The sequence below is a fragment of the Ranitomeya imitator genome, chromosome 4 (genome assembly GCF_032444005.1).
Source record: "Ranitomeya imitator isolate aRanImi1 chromosome 4, aRanImi1.pri, whole genome shotgun sequence".
Taxonomy (NCBI): Eukaryota; Metazoa; Chordata; class Amphibia; order Anura; family Dendrobatidae; genus Ranitomeya; species Ranitomeya imitator.
The window spans coordinates 382,185,068-382,207,890 of record NC_091285.1 but is presented as its reverse complement, the minus strand read 5'-3'; the positions used below and the strand labels follow the sequence as shown (position 1 = coordinate 382,207,890).

General features: G+C 42.7%; 1 protein-coding gene across 5 annotated transcripts in view; it reads right to left on the bottom strand.

The window, feature by feature from the left end:
* Positions 1–22,823, bottom strand: part of FRMD4A (FERM domain containing 4A) — a 620,822-nt gene that overhangs the window by 65,066 nt on the left and 532,933 nt on the right. For all 5 annotated transcript variants that reach the window (XM_069765181.1, XM_069765180.1, XM_069765178.1 and 2 more), the window contains 4 exons: positions 17,343–17,426; positions 15,323–15,388; positions 14,318–14,375; positions 13,368–13,454 (listed from right to left, as the gene is read on the bottom strand). In XM_069765181.1, the coding sequence (XP_069621282.1) occupies positions 13,368–13,454; positions 14,318–14,375; positions 15,323–15,388; positions 17,343–17,426 (295 nt within the window). The remainder of the gene's footprint in view (positions 1–13,367; positions 13,455–14,317; positions 14,376–15,322; positions 15,389–17,342; positions 17,427–22,823) is intronic.

The window sequence follows — 22,823 nt, the reverse complement described above, 5'->3', positions numbered from 1 at the left end:
CCACTCCTTACTCCTGTGTGTGCCATCTCTCACTCAGTGGGCCATAGAAAGCCTATTAATTTTTTTGCTTGATTTGGGTTCTAAATTCTACCTGAAAAAATCAATAAATCAATCAGTGGGAGATGAATATTGGCCTTTGGGCTTGTGTGCCAGTCCTAAGCGTGCCATCTCTCTCTCTCTCAGATAGTGGGCCATAGAAAGCCTATTTTTTTATTATTTTATTGGGTTTATAAATTTTCCCTGGAAAAAAAAAAAAGTGGGAGATTAATATTGGCCTCTGGGCTTGTGTGCCAGTCCTGAGCGTGCCATCTCTCTCACAAATAGTGGGCCATAGAAAGCCTATTTATTTTTTTGGTTGATTTGGGTTCATAATTCTACCTGAAAAAATCAATCAATCAATCAGTGGGAGATTAATATTGGCCTTTGGGCTTGTGTGCCAGTCCTAAGCGTGCCATCTCTCTCTCAGATAGTGGGCCATAGAAAGCCTATTTATTATTATTTTTTTTATTGGGTTTATAAATTTTCCCTGGAAAAAAAAAAAATGGGAGATTAATATTGGCCTCTGGGCTTGTGTGCCAGTCCTGAGCGTGCCATCTCTCTCACAAATAGTGGGCCATAGAAAGCCTATTAATTTTTTTGCTTGATTTGGGTTCCAAAATCTACCAAAAAAAATCACTAAGTCAATCAGTGGGAGATTAATATTGGCCTCTGGGCTTGTGTGCCACTCCTGACTCCTGTGTGCGTCATCTGTCACTCAGTGGGCCCTAGAAAGCCTATTTTTTGTTTTATTTGTTTTCTAAATTCTCCCTGAAACAATCATTTTATTTTCTTTGGTTTCTAAATTATTCCTGAAAAAAATCAATTTTTTGGTATTTTTTTTTCTCTCAAGTCTCCCTGAAAAAAAAAAAAAAAAAAAAATCTGTGGGAGATTCATATTGCCCCTTCTGCTTGTGTGCCAGTCTTGACTCCTGGGTGTGCCATCTCTCTCTCTCTCCCCAATTGTGGGCCATAGAAAGCCTATTAATTTTTTTGCTTGATTTGGGTTCCAAAATCTACCAAAAAAAATCACTAAATCAATCAGTGGGAGATTAATATTGGCCTCTGGGCTTGTGTGCCACTCCTGACTCCTGTGTGCGTCATCTGTCACTCAGTGGGCCCTAGAAAGCCTATTTTTTGTTTTATTTGTTTTCTAAATTCTCCCTGAAACAATCATTTTATTTTCTTTGATTTCTAAATTATTCCTGAAAAAAATCATTTTTTTTGTATTTTTTTTTCTCTCAAGTCTCCCTGAAAAAAAAAAAAAAAAAAAAATCTGTGGGAGATTCATATTGCCCCTTCTGCTTGTGTGCCAGTCTTGACTCCTGGGTGTGCCATCTCTCTCTCTCTCCCCAATTGTTGGCCATAGAAAGCCTATTAATTTTTTTGCTTGATTTGGGTTCCAAAATCTACCAAAAAAAATAACTAAATCAATCGGTGGGAGATTAATATTGGCCTCTGGGCTTGTGTGCCACTCCTGACTCCTGTGTGCGTCATCTGTCACTCAGTGGGCCCTAGAAAGCCTATTTTTTGTTTTATTTGTTTTCTAAATTCTCCCTGAAACAATCATTTTATTTTCTTTGGTTTCTAAATTATTCCTGAAAAAAATCATTTTTTTTGTATTTTTTTTTCTCTCAAGTCTCCCTGAAAAAAAAAAAAAAAAATCTGTGGGAGATTCATATTGCCCCTTCTGCTTGTGTGCCAGTCTTGACTCCTGGGTGTGCCATCTCTCTCTCTCTCCCCAATTGTGGGCCATAGAAAGCCTATTAATTTTTTTGCTTGATTTGGGTTCCAAAATCTACCAAAAAAAATCACTAAATCAATCAGTGGGAGATTAATATTGGCCTCTGGGCTTGTGTGCCACTCCTGACTCCTGTGTGCGTCATCTGTCACTCAGTGGGCCCTAGAAAGCCTATTTTTTGTTTTATTTGTTTTCTAAATTCTCCCTGAAACAATCATTTTATTTTCTTTGGTTTCTAAATTATTCCTGAAAAAAATCATTTTTTTTGTATTTTTTTTTCTCTCAAGTCTCCCTGAAAAAAAAATAAAAAAAAAAATCTGTGGGAGATTCATATTGCCCCTTCTGCTTGTGTGCCAGTCTTGACTCCTGGGTGTGCCATCTCTCTCTCTCTCCCCAATTGTTGGCCATAGAAAGCCTATTAATTTTTTTGCTTGATTTGGGTTCCAAAATCTACCCAAAAAAATCACTAAATCAATCAGTGGGAGATTAATATTGGCCTCTGGGCTTGTGTGCCACTCCTGACTCCTGTGTGCGTCATCTGTCACTCAGTGGGCCCTAGAAAGCCTATTTTTTGTTTTATTTGTTTTCTAAATTCTCCCTGAAACAATCATTTTATTTTCTTTGGTTTCTAAATTATTCCTGAAAAAAATCATTTTTTTGGTATTTTTTTTTCTCTCAAGTCTCCCTGAAAAAAAAAAAAAAAAATCTGTGGGAGATTCATATTGCCCCTTCTGCTTGTGTGCCAGTCTTGACTCCTGGGTGTGCCATCTCTCTCTCTCTCCCCAATTGTGGGCCATAGAAAGCCTATTAATTTTTTTGCTTGATTTGGGTTCCAAAATCTACCAAAAAAAATCACTAAATCAATCAGTGGGAGATTAATATTGGCCTCTGGGCTTGTGTGCCACTCCTGACTCCTGTGTGCGTCCTCTCTCACTCAGTGGGCCCTACAAAGCCTTTTTTTTTTTTTTTTCTCCTAAATTCTCCCTGAAACAATCATTTCATTTTATTTGTTTTATAAATTCTTCGGTAAAAAATAATTTTTTTTTAATTTTTTTTTTTCTGAAGTCTCCCTTTTAAAAAAAACAAACACAAATCAGTGGGAGATAAATATTTACATTTGCGCTTCAGTGACAGTCCTGCGTGTGTGCCATCTCATTTGTTGCCAACAACAACAGAGTGTGTAACATTGTGGCTGATTTTCGTTGTGGTCTCACCCACCTGTAAAGGGGTAGCTAAATCATACTGAAGTTATAGCTCACCGTGTAAGTTGTGTGACAGCAACAAATACCGTTCGTTTGTTAACGTTTTTAAAAAAATGAGGAAGTCTGGTGGAAGAGGTCGTGGCCGGGGGCGTTCATTGTCAGCTGGTAATGAGGGTAGTGGTAGTGGTGGAGCATCAGCTGGTCGTGGGAAAAAAAATATTGCACCTAAGTCTGGAGCTGTGGAGCCAGGTTCGTCGTCTGGCTACACAAGGCCTCGAACGCTCCCTTTTCTGGGAGTAGGAAAACCGCTTTTAAAGCCGGAGCAGCAAGAGCAAGTTTTGGCTTATCTTGCTGACTCAGCCTCTAGCTCTTTTGCCTCCTCTCGTGAAACTGGTAAATGTCAAAGCAGCGCGTCGTTAGTGGATGTTCACGGTCAGGGACAAGTCGCTTCCTTGTCCTCTTCAGCAAAAACAACAACAGAAAAGAATGCAGCAGGCGACACAACGGGTTACTCCATGGAGCTCTTTACACATACCGTCCCTGGCTTAGAAAGTGAAGCAGTTAACAGTCCATGCCCATTACAAGTTGAATCTGACATGGAGTGCACTGATGCACAGCCACAGCCAGACTACTATGCTGGTCCTTTGACTCAGACCACAACATTGCCATCGCAGGGTGCTGATCAAGAATCAGACCCTGATGAGACTATGTTGCCCCATCACGAACGCTATACCACCGACCGCCACGGTGACACAGACGAAGTTGCACACGAGCTACAAGAAGAGGTAATAGATGACCCAGTTCTTGACCCCGATTGGCAGCCATTGGGGGAACAGGGTGCAGGCGGCAGCAGTTCTGAAGCGGAGGAGGAGGGGCCGCAGCAGGCATCAACATCGCAACAGGTTCCATCTGCCGGGCCCGTATCTGGGCCAAAACGCGTGGCAAAGCCAAAACCTGTTGGAGGACAGCGTGGCCATCCGGTTAAAGCTCAGTCTGCAATGCCTGAAAAGGTATCCGATGCTAGAAAGAGTGCAGTCTGGCATTTTTTTAAACAACATCCAATTGATCAGCGCAAAGTCATCTGTCAAAAATGTTCAACTACCTTAAGCAGAGGACAGAATCTGAAAAGTCTCAATACAAGTTGCATGCATAGACATTTAACCACCATGCATTTGCAAGCCTGGACTAACTACCAAACGTCCCTTAAGGTTGTAGCACCCTCGGCCAATGAAGCTAGTCAGCAACGCAACATCCCTTCCGGCAGTGTAGGGCCACCATTTTCCGCACCACCTGCAGTATCTGTGCAGGTTTCTTTGCCAGGCCAAAGCAGTCAGGGTCAGGGAATCACCAGTTTCGTAGTAGGAAACACTGCATCTAGGGCACCGGTGGCAACAATACCATCTCCCACCGTCTCTCAGTCTGCCATGTCCACCGGCACCCTCGCTAGTTCCACGATCTCCAGCTCTCCAGTCCAGCTCACCCTACATGAGACTATGGTTAGAAAAAGGAAGTACTTAGCCTCGCATCCGCGTACACAGGGTTTGAACGCACACATAGCTAGACGAATCTCGTTAGAGATGATGCCCTACCGGTTAGTTGAAAGCGAAGCTTTCAAAGCCCTGATGGACTACGCTGTACCACGCTACGAGCTACCCAGTCGACACTTTTTTTCCAGAAAAGCCATCCCAGCCCTCCACCAGCATGTTAAAGAGCGCATCGTCCATGCACTCAGGCAATCTGTGAGCACAAAGGTGCACCTGACAACAGATGCATGGACCAGTAGGCATGGCCAGGGACGTTACGTGTCCATCACGGCACACTGGGTAAATGTGGTGGATGCAGGGTCCACAGGGGACAGCAAGTTTGGGACAGTTCTGCCTAGCCCACGGTCTAGGAAACAATTGGCTGTAGCCGTTCGCACCCCCTCCTCCTCCTCTTCGTCCTCCTGCAGAAGCGAGAGCTCGTCCACAGACCGCAGTCGCACAACCACTCCATCCGCAGCTGCCACTGTTGCACACCAGGTCTCCCATTATGGGGCAGCTACTGGCAAACGTCAGCAGGCTGTATTGGCTATGAAGTGTTTGGGCGACAACAGACACACCGCGGAAGTTCTGTCCGAGTTCTTGCAGAAAGAAACGCAGTCGTGGCTGGGCACTGTAGATCTTGAGGCAGGCAAGGTAGTGAGTGATAACAGAAGGAATTTCATGGCTGCCATCTCCCTTTCCCAACTGAAACACATTCCTTGCCTGGCTCACACCTTAAACCTGGTGGTGCAGTGCTTCCTGAAAAGTTATCCAGGGTTATCCGACCTGCTCCTCAAAGTGCGTGGACTTTGCTCACATATCCGCCGTTCGCCCGTACACTCCAGCCGTATGCAGACCTATCAGCGTTCTTTGAACCTTCCCCAGCATCGCCTAATCATAGACGTTGCAACAAGGTGGAACTCAACACTGCACATGCTTCAGAGACTGTGTGAACAGAGGCGGGCTGTTATGTTTTTGTGGGAGGATACACATACACGGGCAGGCAGTAGGATGGCAGACATGGAGTTGTCAGGTGTGCAGTGGTCGAAGATTCAAGACATGTGCCAAGTCCTTCAGTGTTTTGAGGAATGCACACGGCTGGTTAGTGCAGACAACGCCATAATAAGCATGAGCATCCCCCTAATGCGTCTGCTGATGCAAAGTTTGACGCACATAAAGGATCAGGCATCTGCAGCTGAGGAAGAGGAAAGCCTTGATGACAGTCAGCCATTGTCTGGCCAGAGCAGTGTACAGGACGAGGTAGCGGGCGAAGAGGAGGAGGAGGACGAGGAGGATGATGGGGATGATTATATTTTTAATGAGGAAGCTTTTCCGGGGCCACTGGAAATTGGTGGCGCGGCAAGGCCGGGTTCTGGTTTTTTGAGGGACACAAGTGACGTGGATTTGCCTGAAACTGCCCCTCAACCAAGCACAACCGCAGATTTGAGAACTGGAACTTTGGCCCACATGGCGGATTATGCCTTACGTATCCTCAAAAGGGACACACGCATAACTAAAATGATGAATGATGACGATTACTGGTTGGCCTGCCTCCTTGATCCTCGCTATAAAGGCAAATTGCAAAATATAATGCCACATGAGAACTTGGAACTAATATTAGCAACCAAACAATCAACTCTTGTTGACCGTTTGCTTCTGGCATTCCCTGCACACAGCGCCCGTGATCGTTCTCACACGAGCTGCAGGGGCCAGCAGACCAGAGGAGTTAGAGGGGCAGAAATCAGAAGTGGCGTTGGCCAGAGGGGTTTTCTGACCAGGTTGTGGAGTGATTTTGCTATGACCGCAGACAGGACAGGTACTGCAGCATCAATTCAAAGTGACAGGAGACAACATTTGTCCAGTATGGTTACAAACTATTTTTCATCCCTTATCGATGTTCTCCCTCAACCGTCATTCCCATTTGATTACTGGGCATCAAAATTAGACACCTGGCCAGAATTGGCAGAATATGCATTGCAGGAGCTTGCTTGCCCGGCAGCTAGTGTCCTATCAGAAAGAGTATTCAGTGCTGCAGGTTCAATACTAACAGAAAAAAGGACTCGTCTGGCTACCCAAAATGTAGATGATCTAACCTTCATTAAAATGAACCACAACTGGATTTCGAAATCTTTTGCCCCACCTTGCCCGGCTGACACCTAGCTTTCCTATGAAAAGGTCTTGCCTGTGGACTATTCTGAATGCCTTTTCCAATCTCGTAATTTTCAGCACCTGATTGTCCAGCATACGACATGTTTACACCTCACTAAATGGCCAAACTCCCCACACGGGGCCGTGGTATCGACACTTGGCGACAGCACCCGTGAGAGTGCAGTTTGTCTGAAGAGGTGGGTGAGCCCGCTTTTGGTCGACGGCACTGCCACTGGGTCCCTCCTAGAACAATAAAGTGTCTCTGGCGGTGGTGGTGCGCACCCAACGTCAGACACACCGTTGTAATATGAGGGGCCCTGGGCCTGTACCGCCGGCCACAAGACAGTTTCCCCCCACCCCAGCTCAAACAGTGCTCTACCACTTGCAAAATTATCTCACAGCTCCACCAATGTTTAGTCTATGCGCTGACATCCTTCAATGCCTGCCACTGACAATACCATTGTATTGACATTTTTGTTATGTTAGGCCTTCGATGCCTGTCTGTGGTCACTCCTTCCACTAGGCCTCCACTGACCACACCACTGCTGCCCGTGTACCCCTGGAACCAATTTAAAATTGCCTACAGCCAGCCCAATTTTTTTATTTTAGGCCTTCGATGCCTGTCTGCGGTCCATTCTTTCAACTACTACTACACTGACCAGGTCACTGCTGCCCGTGTACCCGTGGAACCAATTTAAAATTGCCTACAGCCATGTGTTATTATTTTAGGCCTTCGATGCCTGTCTGCGGTCACTCCTTCCACTAGGCCTCCACTGACCACACCACTGCTGCCCGTGTACCCCTGGAACCAATTTAAAATTGCCTACAGCCATGTGTTATTATTTTAGGCCTTCGATGCCTGTCTGCGGTCACTCCTTCCACTAGGCCTCCACTGACCACACCACTGCTGCCCGTGTACCCCTGGAACCAATTTAAAATTGCCTACAGCCAGCCCAATTTTTTTATTTTAGGCCTTCGATGCCTGTCTGCGGTCCATTCTTTCAACTACTACTACACTGACCAGGTCACTGCTGCCCGTGTACCCCTGGAACCAATTTAAAATTGCCTACAGCCATGTGTTATTATTTTAGGCCTTCGATGCCTGTCTGCGGTCACTCCTTCCACTAGGCCTCCACTGACCACACCACTGCTGCCCGTGTACCCCTGGAACCAATTTAAAATTGCCTACAGCCAGCCCAATTTTTTTATTTTAGGCCTTCGATGCCTGTCTGCGGTCCATTCTTTCAACTACTACTACACTGACCAGGTCACTGCTGCCCGTGTACCCCTGGAACCAATTTAAAATTGCCTACAGCCATGTGTTATTATTTTAGGCCTTCGATGCCTGTCTGCGGTCACTCCTTCCACTAGGCCTCCACTGACCACACCACTGCTGCCCGTGTACCCCTGGAACCAATTTAAAATTGCCTACAGCCAGCCCAATTTTTTTATTTTAGGCCTTCGATGCCTGTCTGCGGTCCATTCTTTCAACTACTACTACACTGACCAGGTCACTGCTGCCCGTGTACCCCTGGAACCAATTTAAAATTGCCTACAGCCATGTGTTATTATTTTAGGCCTTCGATGCCTGTCTGCGGTCACTCCTTCCACTAGGCCTCCACTGACCACACCACTGCTGCCCGTGTACCCCTGGAACCAATTTAAAATTGCCTACAGCCATGTGTTATTATTTTAGGCCTTCGATGCCTGTCTGCGGTCACTCCTTCCACTAGGCCTCCACTGACCACACCACTGCTGCCCGTGTACCCCTGGAACCAATTTAAAATTGCCTACAGCCAGCCCAATTTTTTTATTTTAGGCCTTCGATGCCTGTCTGCGGTCCATTCTTTCAACTACTACTACACTGACCAGGGCACTGCTGCCCGTGTACCCCTGGAACCAACATCATAAAATAAAAATAAAAAGTATTTTGCTTATAAAAAAGAAAATACTGGTGAGATATCAAATGCAGACATTTTAACATTAAAAACAAACACATACAACTAAAATCTGGTACAGTACTAAAAATGGCCACCAGCTACAATTACTTTCTCCTGCAAGTAGTTAACTGAAAGGTTTTTTAAATTGAAAACACACATATGGCATCCACCGAGTGTTGTCCTGTCGCGTCTTCTTTATATTATTGCCGAGAAGATGCAAAACAATGAAAATAATAAAATCATTAATTACCAAAATAATAGAGAAAGTCAACACCACATTGCAAATAAACATTCATTCCAAATAAAGAAACAGGGCGCGTCCGAGGGTGAGTATATACCTAATAAGAATATAATCACCCTCGGACGCGCAATGCTTATTTCCAACAGCCTTCCTTCCTAAGAATCAGCCCTTCCGTGGTGTAGAGAGACGTTGTGTTACACTCCAAGGTGTTCCCCAGGTTGCCTTTCCTGAGCTTCGATCTTCCGGCTCTCGTTTAGTAGTTGTTGGAAACTACGCTGCATTAGGCCTTCAAATTGGGTATGGGGTGTAGAGAGATGGTGTGTTCCACTCCAAGGTGTTCCCCAGGTTGCCTTTCCTGAGCTTCGATCTTCCGGCTCTCGTTTAGTAGTTCTTGGAAACTACACTGCATTAGGCCTTCAAATTGGGTATGGGGGAAACATTGGAGCATCTGCGGTACCTCCCTCCTCTAGGCCTCCACTGACCTGTCTACTGCTGCCCGTGTTCCCCTGGAACCAATTTTAAATTGCCTACAGGCAGCCCAATTTATTATGTTAGGGCTTCGAAGCCTGTCTGCGGTCCCTCCTTCCACTAGGCCTCCACTGACCTGTCTACTGCTGCCCGTGTACCCCTTGAACCAACATCATAAAATAAAAAAAAAAGTATTTTGCTTATAAAAAAGAAAATACTGGTGAGATATCAAATGCAGACATTTTAACATTAAAAACAAACACACAACTAAAATCTGGTACAGTACTAAAAATGACCACCAGCTACAATTACTTTCTCCTGCAAGTAGTTAACTGAAAGGTTTTTTAAATTGAAAACACACATATGGCATCCACCGAGTGTTGTCCTGTCGCGTCTTCTTTATATTATTGCCGAGAAGATGCAAAACAATGAAAATAATAAAATCATTAATTACCAAAATAATAGAGAAAGTCAACACCACATTGCAAATAAACATTCATTCCAAATAAAGAAGCAGGGCGCGTCCGAGGGTGAGTATATACCTAATAAGAATATAATCACCCTCGGACGCGCAATGCTTATTTCCAACAGCCTTCCTTCCTAAGAATCAGCCCTTCCGTGGTGTAGAGAGACGTTGTGTTACACTCCAAGGTGTTCCCCAGGTTGCCTTTCCTGAGCTTCGATCTTCCGGCTCTCGTTTAGTAGTTGTTGGAAACTACGCTGCATTAGGCCTTCAAATTGGGTATGGGGTGTAGAGAGATGGTGTGTTCCACTCCAAGGTGTTCCCCAGGTTGCCTTTCCTGAGCTTCGATCTTCCGGCTCTCGTTTAGTAGTTCTTGGAAACTACACTGCATTAGGCCTTCAAATTGGGTATGGGGTGTAGAGAGAGGGTTTGTTACACTCCAAGGTGTTCCCCAGGTTGCCTTTCCTGAGCTTCGATCTTCATGCTCTCGTTTAGTAGTTGTCGGAAACTACGCTGCATTAGGCCTACAAATTGGGTATGGGGTGTAGAGAGAGGGTTTGTTACATTCCAAGGTGTTCCCCAGGTTGCCTTTCCTGAGCTTCGATCTTCTGGCTCTCGTTTAGTAGTTGTTGGAAACTACGCTGCATTAGGCCTTCAAATTGGGTATGGGGTGTAGCGAGAGGGTGTGTTACACTCCAAGGTGTTCCCCAGGTTGCCTTTCCTGAGCTTCGATCTTCCGGCTCTCGTTTAGTAGTTCTTGGAAACTACACTGCATTAGGCCTTCAAATTGGGTATGGGGTGTAGAGAGAGGGTGTGTTACACTCCAAGGTGTTCCCCAGGTTGCCTTTCCTGAGCTTCGATCTTCCGGCTCTCGTTTAGCAGTTCTTGGAAACTACACTGCATTAGGCCTACAAATTGGGTATGGGGTGGAGAGAGATGGTATGTTACACTCCAAGGTGTTCCCCAGGTTTCCTTGCCATTGCTTCGGTCTTCCGACTCTCGTTTAGTAGTTGTAGAAAAGTACACTGCATTAGGCCTACAAAATGGGTATGGGGTGGAGAGAGATGGTGTGTTACACTCCAAGGTGTTCCCCAGGTTGCCTTTCCTGAGCTTCTATCTTCAGGCTCTCATTAAATTGTGGTTAAATGGAACAACTGCATTTGGCGTACTAGTTGGTTTGGGGCCTACTATCGGTGTCTGCCACTCCTTGCTGTTCTCCTGGTTTCCTGTCCTGAAATTCCATTTTCAGGCTCTCGTTAAGTAGTTGTTAATGTTAGACTGCATTTGGCCTACTAGTTGGGTTGGGGCCTACTATCGGTGTCTGCCACTCCTTGCTGTTCTCCTCCACTGAACAAAGCTGTGCCGCCTGTTTACTACGGTTGCCAATTTTGAACTGCATTTCGACTACTTACTGATTTGGCCCTACTCTCTGTGTCAGCCTCTCATTCCAGTTGTCCTCCACTGCAATGCCCCCTGGTTATTCCTGTGTTACCAATTTTGAACTGCATTTAGCCCACTTTATTCTTTGGGCCTATATCTGTGTTTCCACTTCATCGTGCCCATTGCCCAGCCAGTGATAGATGAGTCTGCTGGTACATTGACCCATAACGCAACATTCCCCGTGCATGCTACACAACAACATTGTGACCCTGCTGAAAGTCAGGTTGCTCTTCCCGCATACCATACCACCTTACACGGGGACAAAGAGGAAGGTGCAGATGAAAGTGCAGGTACACACCGCTGTACTTTGAGGGGCCCTGTGCCAGTGCCAATGCCAACAAGTGGGCCCCCCCTGCTTGCTCAGGATCACAGCACTTGCAAAGTTGAAATACTTACCTCTCCCTGCTCCACTGCCGTGACGTGGTCCAGATTTCCTGGGCCCACTAATTACTTGAACCAGCCCTACCCCACACAACTTTAGCCAAATGACCCCCAATTTCAAATGCCTTCCAATTATTATAAGGTAAATTACGCTTGACAAGCTTCATTAAGAAGAATGGATGGTTTTGACATTAAAATGGGCACTCTAGGTGTTTTCCTGGCCCCCACTCACTGCCGACTATGCTGCCCCATTGACTTGCATTGGGTTTCGTGTTTCGGTCGATCCCGACTTTACGTCATAATCGGCCGATTTCACTCGACCCGACTTTTGAGATAGTCGGGTTTCGCGAAACCCGGCTCGACTCTAAAAAGGTCAAGGTTGCTCAACTCTAATGGCCACTCTTTTATCCTTACTTAGCTGCTTTTTTCTTGCCATAATACAAATTCTTAAAGTCTATTCCGTAGGACTATCAGCTGTGTATCCACCAGACTTCTGCACAACACAACTGATGGTCCCAACCCCATTTATAAGGCAAGAAATCCCACTTATTAAACCTGACAGGGCACACCTGTGAAGTGAAAACCATTCCCGGCGAATTACCTCTAGAAGCTCGGGAAGGAACAACCAAGGGAAGGGCAGCATCCAATAAAGGAAAACATCCAATAAAGGAAAACCACCTATGCCAAGCATGGTATCCATTCACTGCCTGCGTTGAGAAACATGTGATGGTGTCTCCGCAGCTCCTCTACTTGCATTTGCATATTTGGGGGCAGTGTTCTGGATCACTGCGTTGAGAAACACGTGATGGTGTCTCCGCGGTGTTGGATGTTTTGGTCTCCACGAGATCAATCATACGTGCCTTTATATACCTCTAGAAGCTCATCAAGAGAATGCCAAGAGTGTGCAAAGCAGTCATCAAAGCAAAAGGTGGCTACTTTGCAGAACCTAGAATATAAGACATATTTTCAGTTGTTTCACACTTTTTTGTTAAGTATATAATTCCACGTGTGTTAATTCATAGTTTTGATGCCTTCAGTGTGAATTTACAATTTTAATAGTCATGAAAATACAGAAAAATCTTTAAATGAGAAGGTGTGTCCAAACTTTTGGTCTGTACTGTACATGAACTCGAACTTTAAAATTTGGTGTTCGTACCAGATACTTAGTGTCTGGTGCTGAACTCCAAACACGGACTTCTCCCGGAAGTTCATTTTAATGTTCGGAGTTCAGGGGGAAGTCTGGGAGGAGAGAGAGAGAGAATTTTCCAGCTTCAAAGTTCCGGACACCATAGATTCTAATGCGGTTTGAGTTTAGCTTCAAGTTCATGTACAGTTCTGGTTCCCAAATCGAACTTTGGATTAAAGTTTGGTCTGGTATCAGAACCTGAACTTCCACAGGTCCGTTCATCCCTATTCCTGAAGCTTCTTTCACTTGAAAAGCAAAAGTTTTTGACCTCAGTAAAAACACAGTGTGAATGTAATTTTGTTCTCATGGCTTCCATTCATACTGAAAGCCAACACGCTGTGCCTGATCTGTTATACCCTGGATTGTAAGAATTTTTCACATGACCAATTTTTATTGGGATTTGTTGGGGAGCTGTCAAAGTTTCTGTTTTGATTGCAAAAATCGAGGTTCCTGCTGCAAATATGACGGAATTTCTGACGGACAGGAGTGGGAGACAGTCTTACATGTTGCAGGGATAAGCCTGTCCAGCAGATGACACCCAGTTTTACATTGAAGATTAATAGACTTTTTATCACTATAACAATTGACATAAACGTACCTTTCGTGGTTTTACTTTGTCATGATGATCGTACTGGAAAATACCCTTATAGCTAAGTCCCAACCACCAGGGGATTCCTTGTTTGTCCTGAAGAAAAAGAAGAAGCAGTGAAAAAATGTAAATAGACTAAATGAAATTGCGTAAATGATCCATGGTGCTGTAGGCCTATGAACTTGCTTAGACAAAAGTCCCCTGATGAATTTCATTTATTGGTAGCCACTTAGTACCTGTAGAATATATGGTACCATCTAAACATGACATGACAACGTTCGCTATCTGTCGCTGCTAGTTATTCTGCTTTTCACATTCACCACTGGACTAAGGGAAAGTCCTGCAAACTATCAAAGCTGTCAGACAATTTTCCTATTAACCATATCAACATGAAGCGTACATCTGGCTTATGAGCGACAGACCCCGTCATGTGAAAATCTATTACTCATCCCATGTAATGTAAGAAATTAGTAATGGAAGCCTCCTGTGGGATCCCAGCTATTTTCTTATCAATAATTCAACAATGTTCTTCTGTAGACCAGACAATTAGTCTGGAGAGTAGGGAGTGAAAACACATCATGGACAAGGATGTAGGGACCAAAGGTCATGCTATCCATCTGCTGTGTCCCTGTGATTTCTGCTGGCTATATTAAAGAACATACAGCATCTTCAGCATCCATTTACTAGTGCAGTATGGGGGCTGTCGCCAAATGAAACCAAACTTTTAATTATTTTGCCTAATTTTGTGCTGTGACCCATGTCACTATGTATACAGTGCATATATTCATAGCTTATGGAAGATATATGGCAATATCACAAATACCATGTGAACAATGAACCTTTACAGCAGGATATCTTAATAGTCTAGTGATCAGCTTATTTTACCATGGGATGGAGGTGTCAGTACAATCCCTTATTATATGTCACATGTAAAGCTGTCATTTACGTGGAACGCTTACCTTAACTGCATAATAATGCACTCCATACGTGGGAAGGGATTCTACAATACTCATATAACTGGAACACAAAAATAGACATGAGAGGTTCGGCTTAATATGATAGTTCAGGTCTAATGTTTTCCATTTACACTGGTGTCATTTTTCTTCTGTCTACGGTCAATTTCAGACAGGCCATAGTACAGATGCACGCTTTGTATTATGGCCGAGACTTAATAAAGTCTGAATTATAAAACCAAACTATGGTAGATCATAAGAGGTTTCTAATAAATCATTATCATATGAACAGCAACTCTTCCTTATAATTGACATATCTGGCGTTATCTCATTGGTGATACTGGATGACTCAATTTAAAAAAAAAATGTCTTAAATTGCAACAAAGAATTGTAGCAAAACTGACAAAGCGTGTAAGTACAATACATGAACATAATCTAAAGAAGACAATAGGGGAGAGTTAGAAAGCTACGGCAAATACCTCTGCCATCACAAAACGCTGCACTACATGCATTGCACCACATTTACTAGGCATTTTAGATACTTCCTATGCTTTGCCTGACAAAAGGTTACGACTTTGCAAGAAAACGGTAGTAAGTTGGGTGCCAAAAATACTTTAAATTTATGGCTTATTTTGAGACAGGTATCTGCACCAGAATTTTGGACTAGCTAATTGAATCATTCAGCATGAGCCACTGTGATAAATTGGTGCTACACTGTCTGTAGTCACTGAAGCCCACCCCTACTATATTGGTGACCATACGCTACACCTCAATACAGACAAGTATATGTTCTGTATGGGGATAGGGACGGGCACCTTTGCTAGGGAGGAGTAATTCACCCCCAGGGAACAGCTTCTCTCCTGGGAGAGGAATGTGTATGTAAATAGAGAATATCTAATCCTTCCGACCCCTACCATGTTCTGTCGGGGAAGACCGAAAGAGCCTCCTATGCAGTACTGTGCATAAGGCCATAGGACACGTAATGCTAGACAGCTGACCACAAATACTTACTTCACTATAGCTTGTCCTCTACTTTGTCCATTGAGTTTCTTGTAATATTCTATAACTCTGTCCTCACTAGGATGGAATAACAGAAGTTAGCTATTAGCTATGTTTATGTTTTACACAAATTAATTGACTAGAAACATAAGGTTATAACTATGTGGAAAAGGCCGAAACTGAAATATAATGAAATATAGTCACCCACTGGCCATAATTTGCAGAAGCCATTACAGACTGTAATGATAAGTGTAATATTCCTTTCCTGGGGAGTTTCTTTTTAAACTCTTGGCCAACTCCTTAATATACCACATTTTCGCATAATTTAATTCAAGTCTTAATTTAAAGTCAGAATTTAAAAGATAATAATAATAATATGATCGTAACAACGATAATACTTAGAAACCAGTTCACGATTGGTAATGCAGTACTCTGAAGATCTGTGGGGTAATACAGTCCATCGTTGAAAACTTCCAAGGGATTCATATCTCCATGACTGTATGAGCTAAAACACCTATATCTAGAGATGTTCAGAGGCTCTATAGGACACCCATGGTCTGCAGAACGTCTCTTGTTGGAAGTCATATGACTCACACTTTTTTGTTGAACAACTATTGATTTATCTTTAGTAATGCCTTTCTTTGCTTTCTAGGGCAATAAATGTGCAGACTTGTGCAGCTTTGTACATCAAGCGTTTGCAAAGCTCATGAAATGTACTGTCATCTCAGCTGTTCCTTCCATAACTGCTGCACTGTTAACAGTCCTCGGCAGCTGTGAGAATTCATCGTCTGGAACTGGACCACCTGCCAATATTGAGGCTACACAACGTCGACAGACTGGCTCCTCCAGCAGAAATCATGTATAAACCTATCCTCTGCCTAACATCATAGGTTACAATAAGCCACAGTTCATAAAATGCTCTCATAATCTACTACCTAATATGTAGGGTGCTATAATTTACACCACCATAATCTCCATTTTATAAGTGGAAACAATGGATCTGTGCTAAACTAAGCTTATGGGTAAACTGTACCTCCTATGTTTGCTGTATTGTGTAGAATATACCAAACTCTTCTTTCTTTCAAACTCTATGACATGGCTGGTTTGTTCAGTATAGGAACCTGACAATGAGTAAAAGCATTACCGCAAACAACTTGGCTCCTGTTCCGAATACAGCAATCATGGAAGCAGAGGAGGATCTCATACTACTAAGGAGTGCAGATATAAAAAGCTTTCAGCAAGAGTTTTCAGATGAAAAAAGTATAGAATACAAAAGATATGGATTTGGATCTCTCTGACTTTACTTGGGTCATGCTAGTGACTAAGAATGGGGGGTTGGACAGCAGACTATGTAGGTAGGTGCGCGTCTTCCCAGGGGCTTAAGTCCAAGTCACCCACCACATTTCCCAAGCATGGTTTGAGTCTTTTGTCCTTTCTTTGTTCTTTTAGGATTATACCAAATCATGACAACTTAAAAGGCCCAGGCGTCATAATCGTAACAATTAAAGGATGTGCAGAAATACGCTCATAAAAGTGATTGATATTTTGTTATTAACATTTCTTCAGGTTACAGTGAACATTTAAGATTTGTAGTTTAATCTTTAAGATGATGTACAATAACAAATTGTATTGTGGTACCGTGTTAGCCAGAAAAATCGATGTGAATACTTTTCTGCCCAATGATGACAGAAGTATTCTAGGAGTGATACCTTTATTGGCTAACTAGAAAATAATATGTTTGCAAGCTTTCAGAGCACAGGGGCTCCTTCTTCAGGCAAGATTACAAATGGATTTGTAATTTGCCTGAAGAAGGAGCCTCTGTGCTCTGAAAGCTTGCAAACATATTATTTTCTGGTTAGCCAATAAAGGTATCACGCCTAGAATACTTCTGTCATCATTGGGCAGAAAAGTATTCACATAGTTTAATCTTTATCACAGTAGTTATTGATATTATTATGAAAGGCATCATTACTGTTCAATGTGAGAAACATACAGATACAAGCATAAGAAGACCCCAAAACTGGCACATTACCAGTAGGCAAGGGAGGGGTGCTCCTTAAGGGCTTGTGTAGGAAGCGCTGGCAACTTCTTTAAATCTGTTCTTGTTAGTTCATCACTAGAAGGAGAGAAATGAGAGGAGGTCAGAAAACATAACAAAGTCATATGTATGTGACCTGCGCAGCTGCCAGAATCCTGATGGCTCATTTCTCAGTTCTCCACCAGGTGTTACTATCTTGGCAGCACGGAGTAAAGGAAACCCATCATCTGTTTTGAAGTCTGCTTTTGAAGAAGATAAAACTGAGCCATGTAGAAAGCCACAGAATGAGCACATAAAGTATTAGCAATAGACTAAAGGTGTTACATGCTGTACCTGTCAGATAATAAAGTTGTAGGCCATCTAAAAATACAGATGTTCCTCCTAAATAGCTTTCATCATTTAAAGGGGATTTCTGGTGAAAACAAGTCATCACCTCTCAGCAGGTTTAGTGATAACTTACTGATCCCAGAGAGTCCGACTACCAGGGCCTGTGCCGATTGCCAGAATGGGGTATTTTTATCCCCATCACAAAATGGAGAGGCAAGTTGGATGCCTGACCACCACTCCATTCATTCTTTATGGGGCTGCCAGAAAAAGCCGTGCCCTATAAACCGGAGAGCAAATTTTGTTTAATTTAATTATAGCAGCGCAATATTTTCTCCCCTTTTGTTTATATACTGTCATTCAGGTTTTTGCCCCCCACAGTATAACAGCTTTATTCAATATAATATTTCCTGTGTGAACCGGAGGAGGTAACCGCCCTTAAAGGGCTTTAAGTCTGGATGTTATTATGCGTATTTACAGTAGCTACCCCCTATATCATTGGATTGAGTTACCACTCTGTTTGTTCAAATGCAGTTTTCAATAAACGTTGGAATTATAGCAGTTACTAACAGCAATGTGCTATGTATTAAGTGGAGCTATTCCAACAATAAATTTTTATCTATTGTCATTGAACATTAGATGGTGACAAATTTTTGACAGCAACACACTGTATTTTAGTTGGAGCTATCAATGTAACTAGTATTAAGGTGCCCTCCTCTAGGATATCAATAGAAAGCACATAGGCATCACTGCTCTCCTAAGCCAACACAGCCTAAAGACAAACATACAGTGCTCTTCAATATGGAACCGCAGATCCCAGCCAGGATTTACACCAGAAAATCGATTATCAAATGTATAAATCAATCCCTACGCGTTTCATTATGATTGATTACTGCCATGATCATCAGGGGCTAGCAGTTATGCATAAAGCATTCAACGTGATTCTAATATTATGATGTAACGTATCGGCAAGGTTAATTCTTCTTCACTCCAATTGGATTAGTCAGTGAACATTTAAAATGTATTCTTTTGGGAGAAATTACAGATATTAGTTCCCTATGAAATTATGGGTAGTTATAACCTCTTTAATAATTTCTTTAGTATCACATACATTTTAAGTGAGTTAATTTACAACAAAGGTATCGACAATCAAACAGCCAGGATTTAATATGCACACACGCATACATACGCGCACGCACGCACGCACGCACGCACGCACACAAACACACTGCATACACACACACTGTACATCAGTGTTCCCCAACTCCAGTCCTCAAGAACCACCAACAGGTCATGTTTTCAGGATTTTCTTAGTATTGCCCAGGTGATAATTGCATTACATGGAAAGGCAAGAATTCCATCACCTGTGCAATACTAAGGAAATCCTGAATACATGACCTGTTGGTGGCTCTTGAGGACCGGAGTTGGGGAGCACTGCTGTACATACACACACTTGTAGATGAAGTTTCATCAAAGAAGTGAAATTAGTGGGTTTATAAATAAGATACAACAGTCTCACCCAAGCCCCACTTCTGGAGGCGCCTCATATGCTGCTCCTGTCTTAGTATTATTTTGAATATTGTAAAGAACTGACTCTGGTAAACACCAAGTTATATATTTTGCACTAGGGGCATAAAGCTTGAATCTAGGCCATTGACAGGTATAAAATCTGTCAGGTTTATAGTCATTCACACACTCTAGGTATTTTCAATGGAGGATTTTAAAACCAAGTCTATTTTATATTAATTTATTTTATTAAGTAAGAAATGTACATGTGTCCAAAGGTCTCAGTACACATTAGGATAATGTGAGCTGAACCCACCAATATATGGGTTTGGCCAACAGTCCAATGTGTATGGAGGGCGACTAGTCAGGGGTTAGGGGAGATGTCAATATGGCTTATTGGATTTTGGATTGCCATATTCATTGTTCTTCTGGAAAATAAGTATTTGATAAACTGCCAATTTTGCAAGATTTCCCACTTACAAAGAATGGAGAGGTCTGTAATCAATCAATCACCCTCCAACCTCTCCATCATGGCCAAGACCAAAGAGCTGTCTACTGACACCGGGACAAAATTGTAGACCTGCACAAGTCTTGGATGGGCTACAGGACAATAGCTTGGTGAGGAGACAACAACTGCTGGCACAGTTATTAGAAAATAGAGGAAACAAGATGACTGTCAATCTTCCTCTGTCTGGGGCTTCATGCAAGATCTTGCCTTGTGATGTAAGGATGGTTCTGAGAAAGGTCAGGAATCAGCAAAGAACTGCATGGGAGGACCTTGTCAATGACCTGAAGAGAGCTGGGACAACAGTTTTAAACATTACCGTTAGTAACACACTACGCCGTCATGGATTAAAATCCTGCAGGGCACGCAAGGTCATTTTGCTCACGCCAGCCCATGTCAGGCCCGTTTGAAGTTCGCCAATAACTATCTGGATGAAATAGAGGAGGCATAGGAGAAGGTCACGTGGTCAGATGAGATAGAACTTAGATAGAAACAGAACTTTTTGGTATCAACTCCACTCGCTGTGTTTGGAGGAAGAAGAATGAGTACATCATACTTTGGGAGTGCTTTTCTACAACGGGGACAGAACGACTCCATCATATTGGGTGGGCTCATGTATTGCGAGATTTTAGTCAACAACCTCCTTCCCTCAGTAAGAGCATTGGAGATGGGTCATGGCTGAGTCTTCCATCATGACAATGACCCAAAACACACAGCCAGGGCAGCTATGGAGTGTCTCGATAAGAAGCATTTCAAGGTCCTGGAGTGGCTTAGCCAGTCTCTAGACGTGAATCCAATTGAAAATCTTTGGAGGGAGCTGAAACTCAATGTTGTCCAGTGACAGCCCCGAAACCTGAAAGATCTGGAGAAGATCTGTATGGAGGAGTAGGACAAAATCCTCCTGCAGTGTGTGCAAACTTGGTGAAGAACTACAGGAAATGTCTGACCTCTGTAATTGCCAACAAAGGTTTCTGTGCCAAATATTAAGTTCTGTTTTTCTATTCTATCAAATACTTATTTCATGCAATAAAATGCCAATTAATTATGTAAAAATCACACAATGTGATTTTCTGGATTTTTTTTTAAGGATTCTGTCTCCTGCAGTTGAAGTGTACCTACAATACAATAAAATTACAGACATCTCCATTCTTTCTAGGTGGGAAAACTTGCAAAATCAGCAGTGTATTAAATACTTATTTTTCCCACTTTATGACGTTGATCGTCACGTCATCCAGCAGCTTTCTTCTAAAGAATACAGGAGTGCTTAACAAAACGAGTTCTCCTCTGTATGGGAGAGCACTCGTAGCATTCTTGCAGCAAATCAGTAAGTGAAGGAATTAACTATCTGAGATCTTTGGCTCAGTAAAATGTGCATTTCTCCATATATGTCCATCAAAAGCTGCTAAGTGTGAATCAACTATTCAAATAAAATAAAAAATCCGGTTAATAAAATCAGCCATAAAATAAACCATGAATATTAAAATGGAAACCACATCTGCACTATGTTTGTTTTGTACCACACTGTATGCAGTGTAAGCTTTTGTCCTTACACATAACAAATAACAGCAAATTATAGTGGCAGCGCCAACAGAAGCCTAAGGAGTGTAAACCAGTATGGATGAGAAAATATCGAAGACAAAAGACACCTTTGTGGAGCCTTAGCCGTTTTCTTTGCAGCTTAAAGCATTCAGGTGCTTTTATACCTTCTCTATTGTTCCTTTATAGCATGTACCCTGTTATTAAAGAGCTGATATTAAAGGATCATACTTCAGTAATACTATTAGTTTCTGTGCACACAATAAAACATGAAATATGCTGACTTGTTACGCTGTATTTCATTGCAGATCCCTTAGTAACATGTTTATCTTCTACAGTATAATAGTAGATCTAGTCCTATCTAGGTCTCTAAATCCCTGGATTATTGAACACAATCAATGATCTTCTCTCGACCCTAACCGTCCAGCCGGGTGTTTTCTGTGATCTTAATGGTTTACAATGAAAAATGCAACCTTCAGCTTCGCAAAACACAAATGCGGCTACCTTTTCATTGTAGTCCACACCTTGTTTTTCCCCTCCTGTATGGAGTAGTGTGCAAAAGTTTGTTCACACAGGCTAACCTAGCTTCAGATCAACACTGAATGATCTATAATAGATCTTTCAGGTTATGTGCACACGTTCAGGTTTTTTCGCATTTTTTTCATGCTACAAACGCTATAAAAACTCATTAAAAATGCATACATTATGCATTCTATCATTTAGAATGCTTTCTGCATGTTTTGTACACATTGATGCGTTTTTTTCCACGAAAAAAACGCATTGCGGTAAAAAAATGAGCATGTTCATTATTTTTGCGGATTTTCTGCGTTTTTCCCGCAATTCTATGCATTTGGGAAAAAACGCACAAAAACGCACAAAAAACGCGTCAAAAACGCATGCGGATTTCTGGCAGAAATGTTTTTGTCAGGAAAATTTCTGCAAGAAATACTGACGTGTGCACATACCCTCAGTGCTCAGAGGCTGCAATTTTTCTTGGCAGCTCAGGTTCTGTTTACACAGGATGGGACCCGTAGAAGCGCAAGCACAGCGCAAAACGGCCGTCGTCCCCGATCTCCCCTGCTCACACGAGCTGCGGCTCCTTCACCTCTGGCCATGAATTTTATGTGGACTTGTTACCAATAAAGGTTTGAATCTTGTGAAGACCGGTGAGTGCCCTCATCTTTTCTTATATGTGGATTGTGCAGATGGACGTCTAGCTTCAGAGGAGCACCTAAGGTCTGGATTATATGGCGGCGCAATATTATGCTCGTGACCAGTACGCCCTGTTAGTGGTGTAATGTAAAGCTTCAGCGTTGGGGACAGTGCCGCTCCGCTTTTGTCTCTTTGTTCATTGATTATTCATTTTAAGCTTATATCTGTATGTGGGCCCTTATGTACAGCACCATGGGATCAATGGTGCTTGAAAAAAACAAAAAAAAAACCCAAACAATGCTAATAAAAAAATGCCAGAGTGTAAACCGGAAAGTCTCTCTTTTCACTCGGAATTCCCAAGTATATTATTGGAAAATGGGTTTACTTTATTGCCATAAAATTATTATTTATTTTGTAAAAGTTAGCAGTAACAATTATTTTTCCATTTTCTC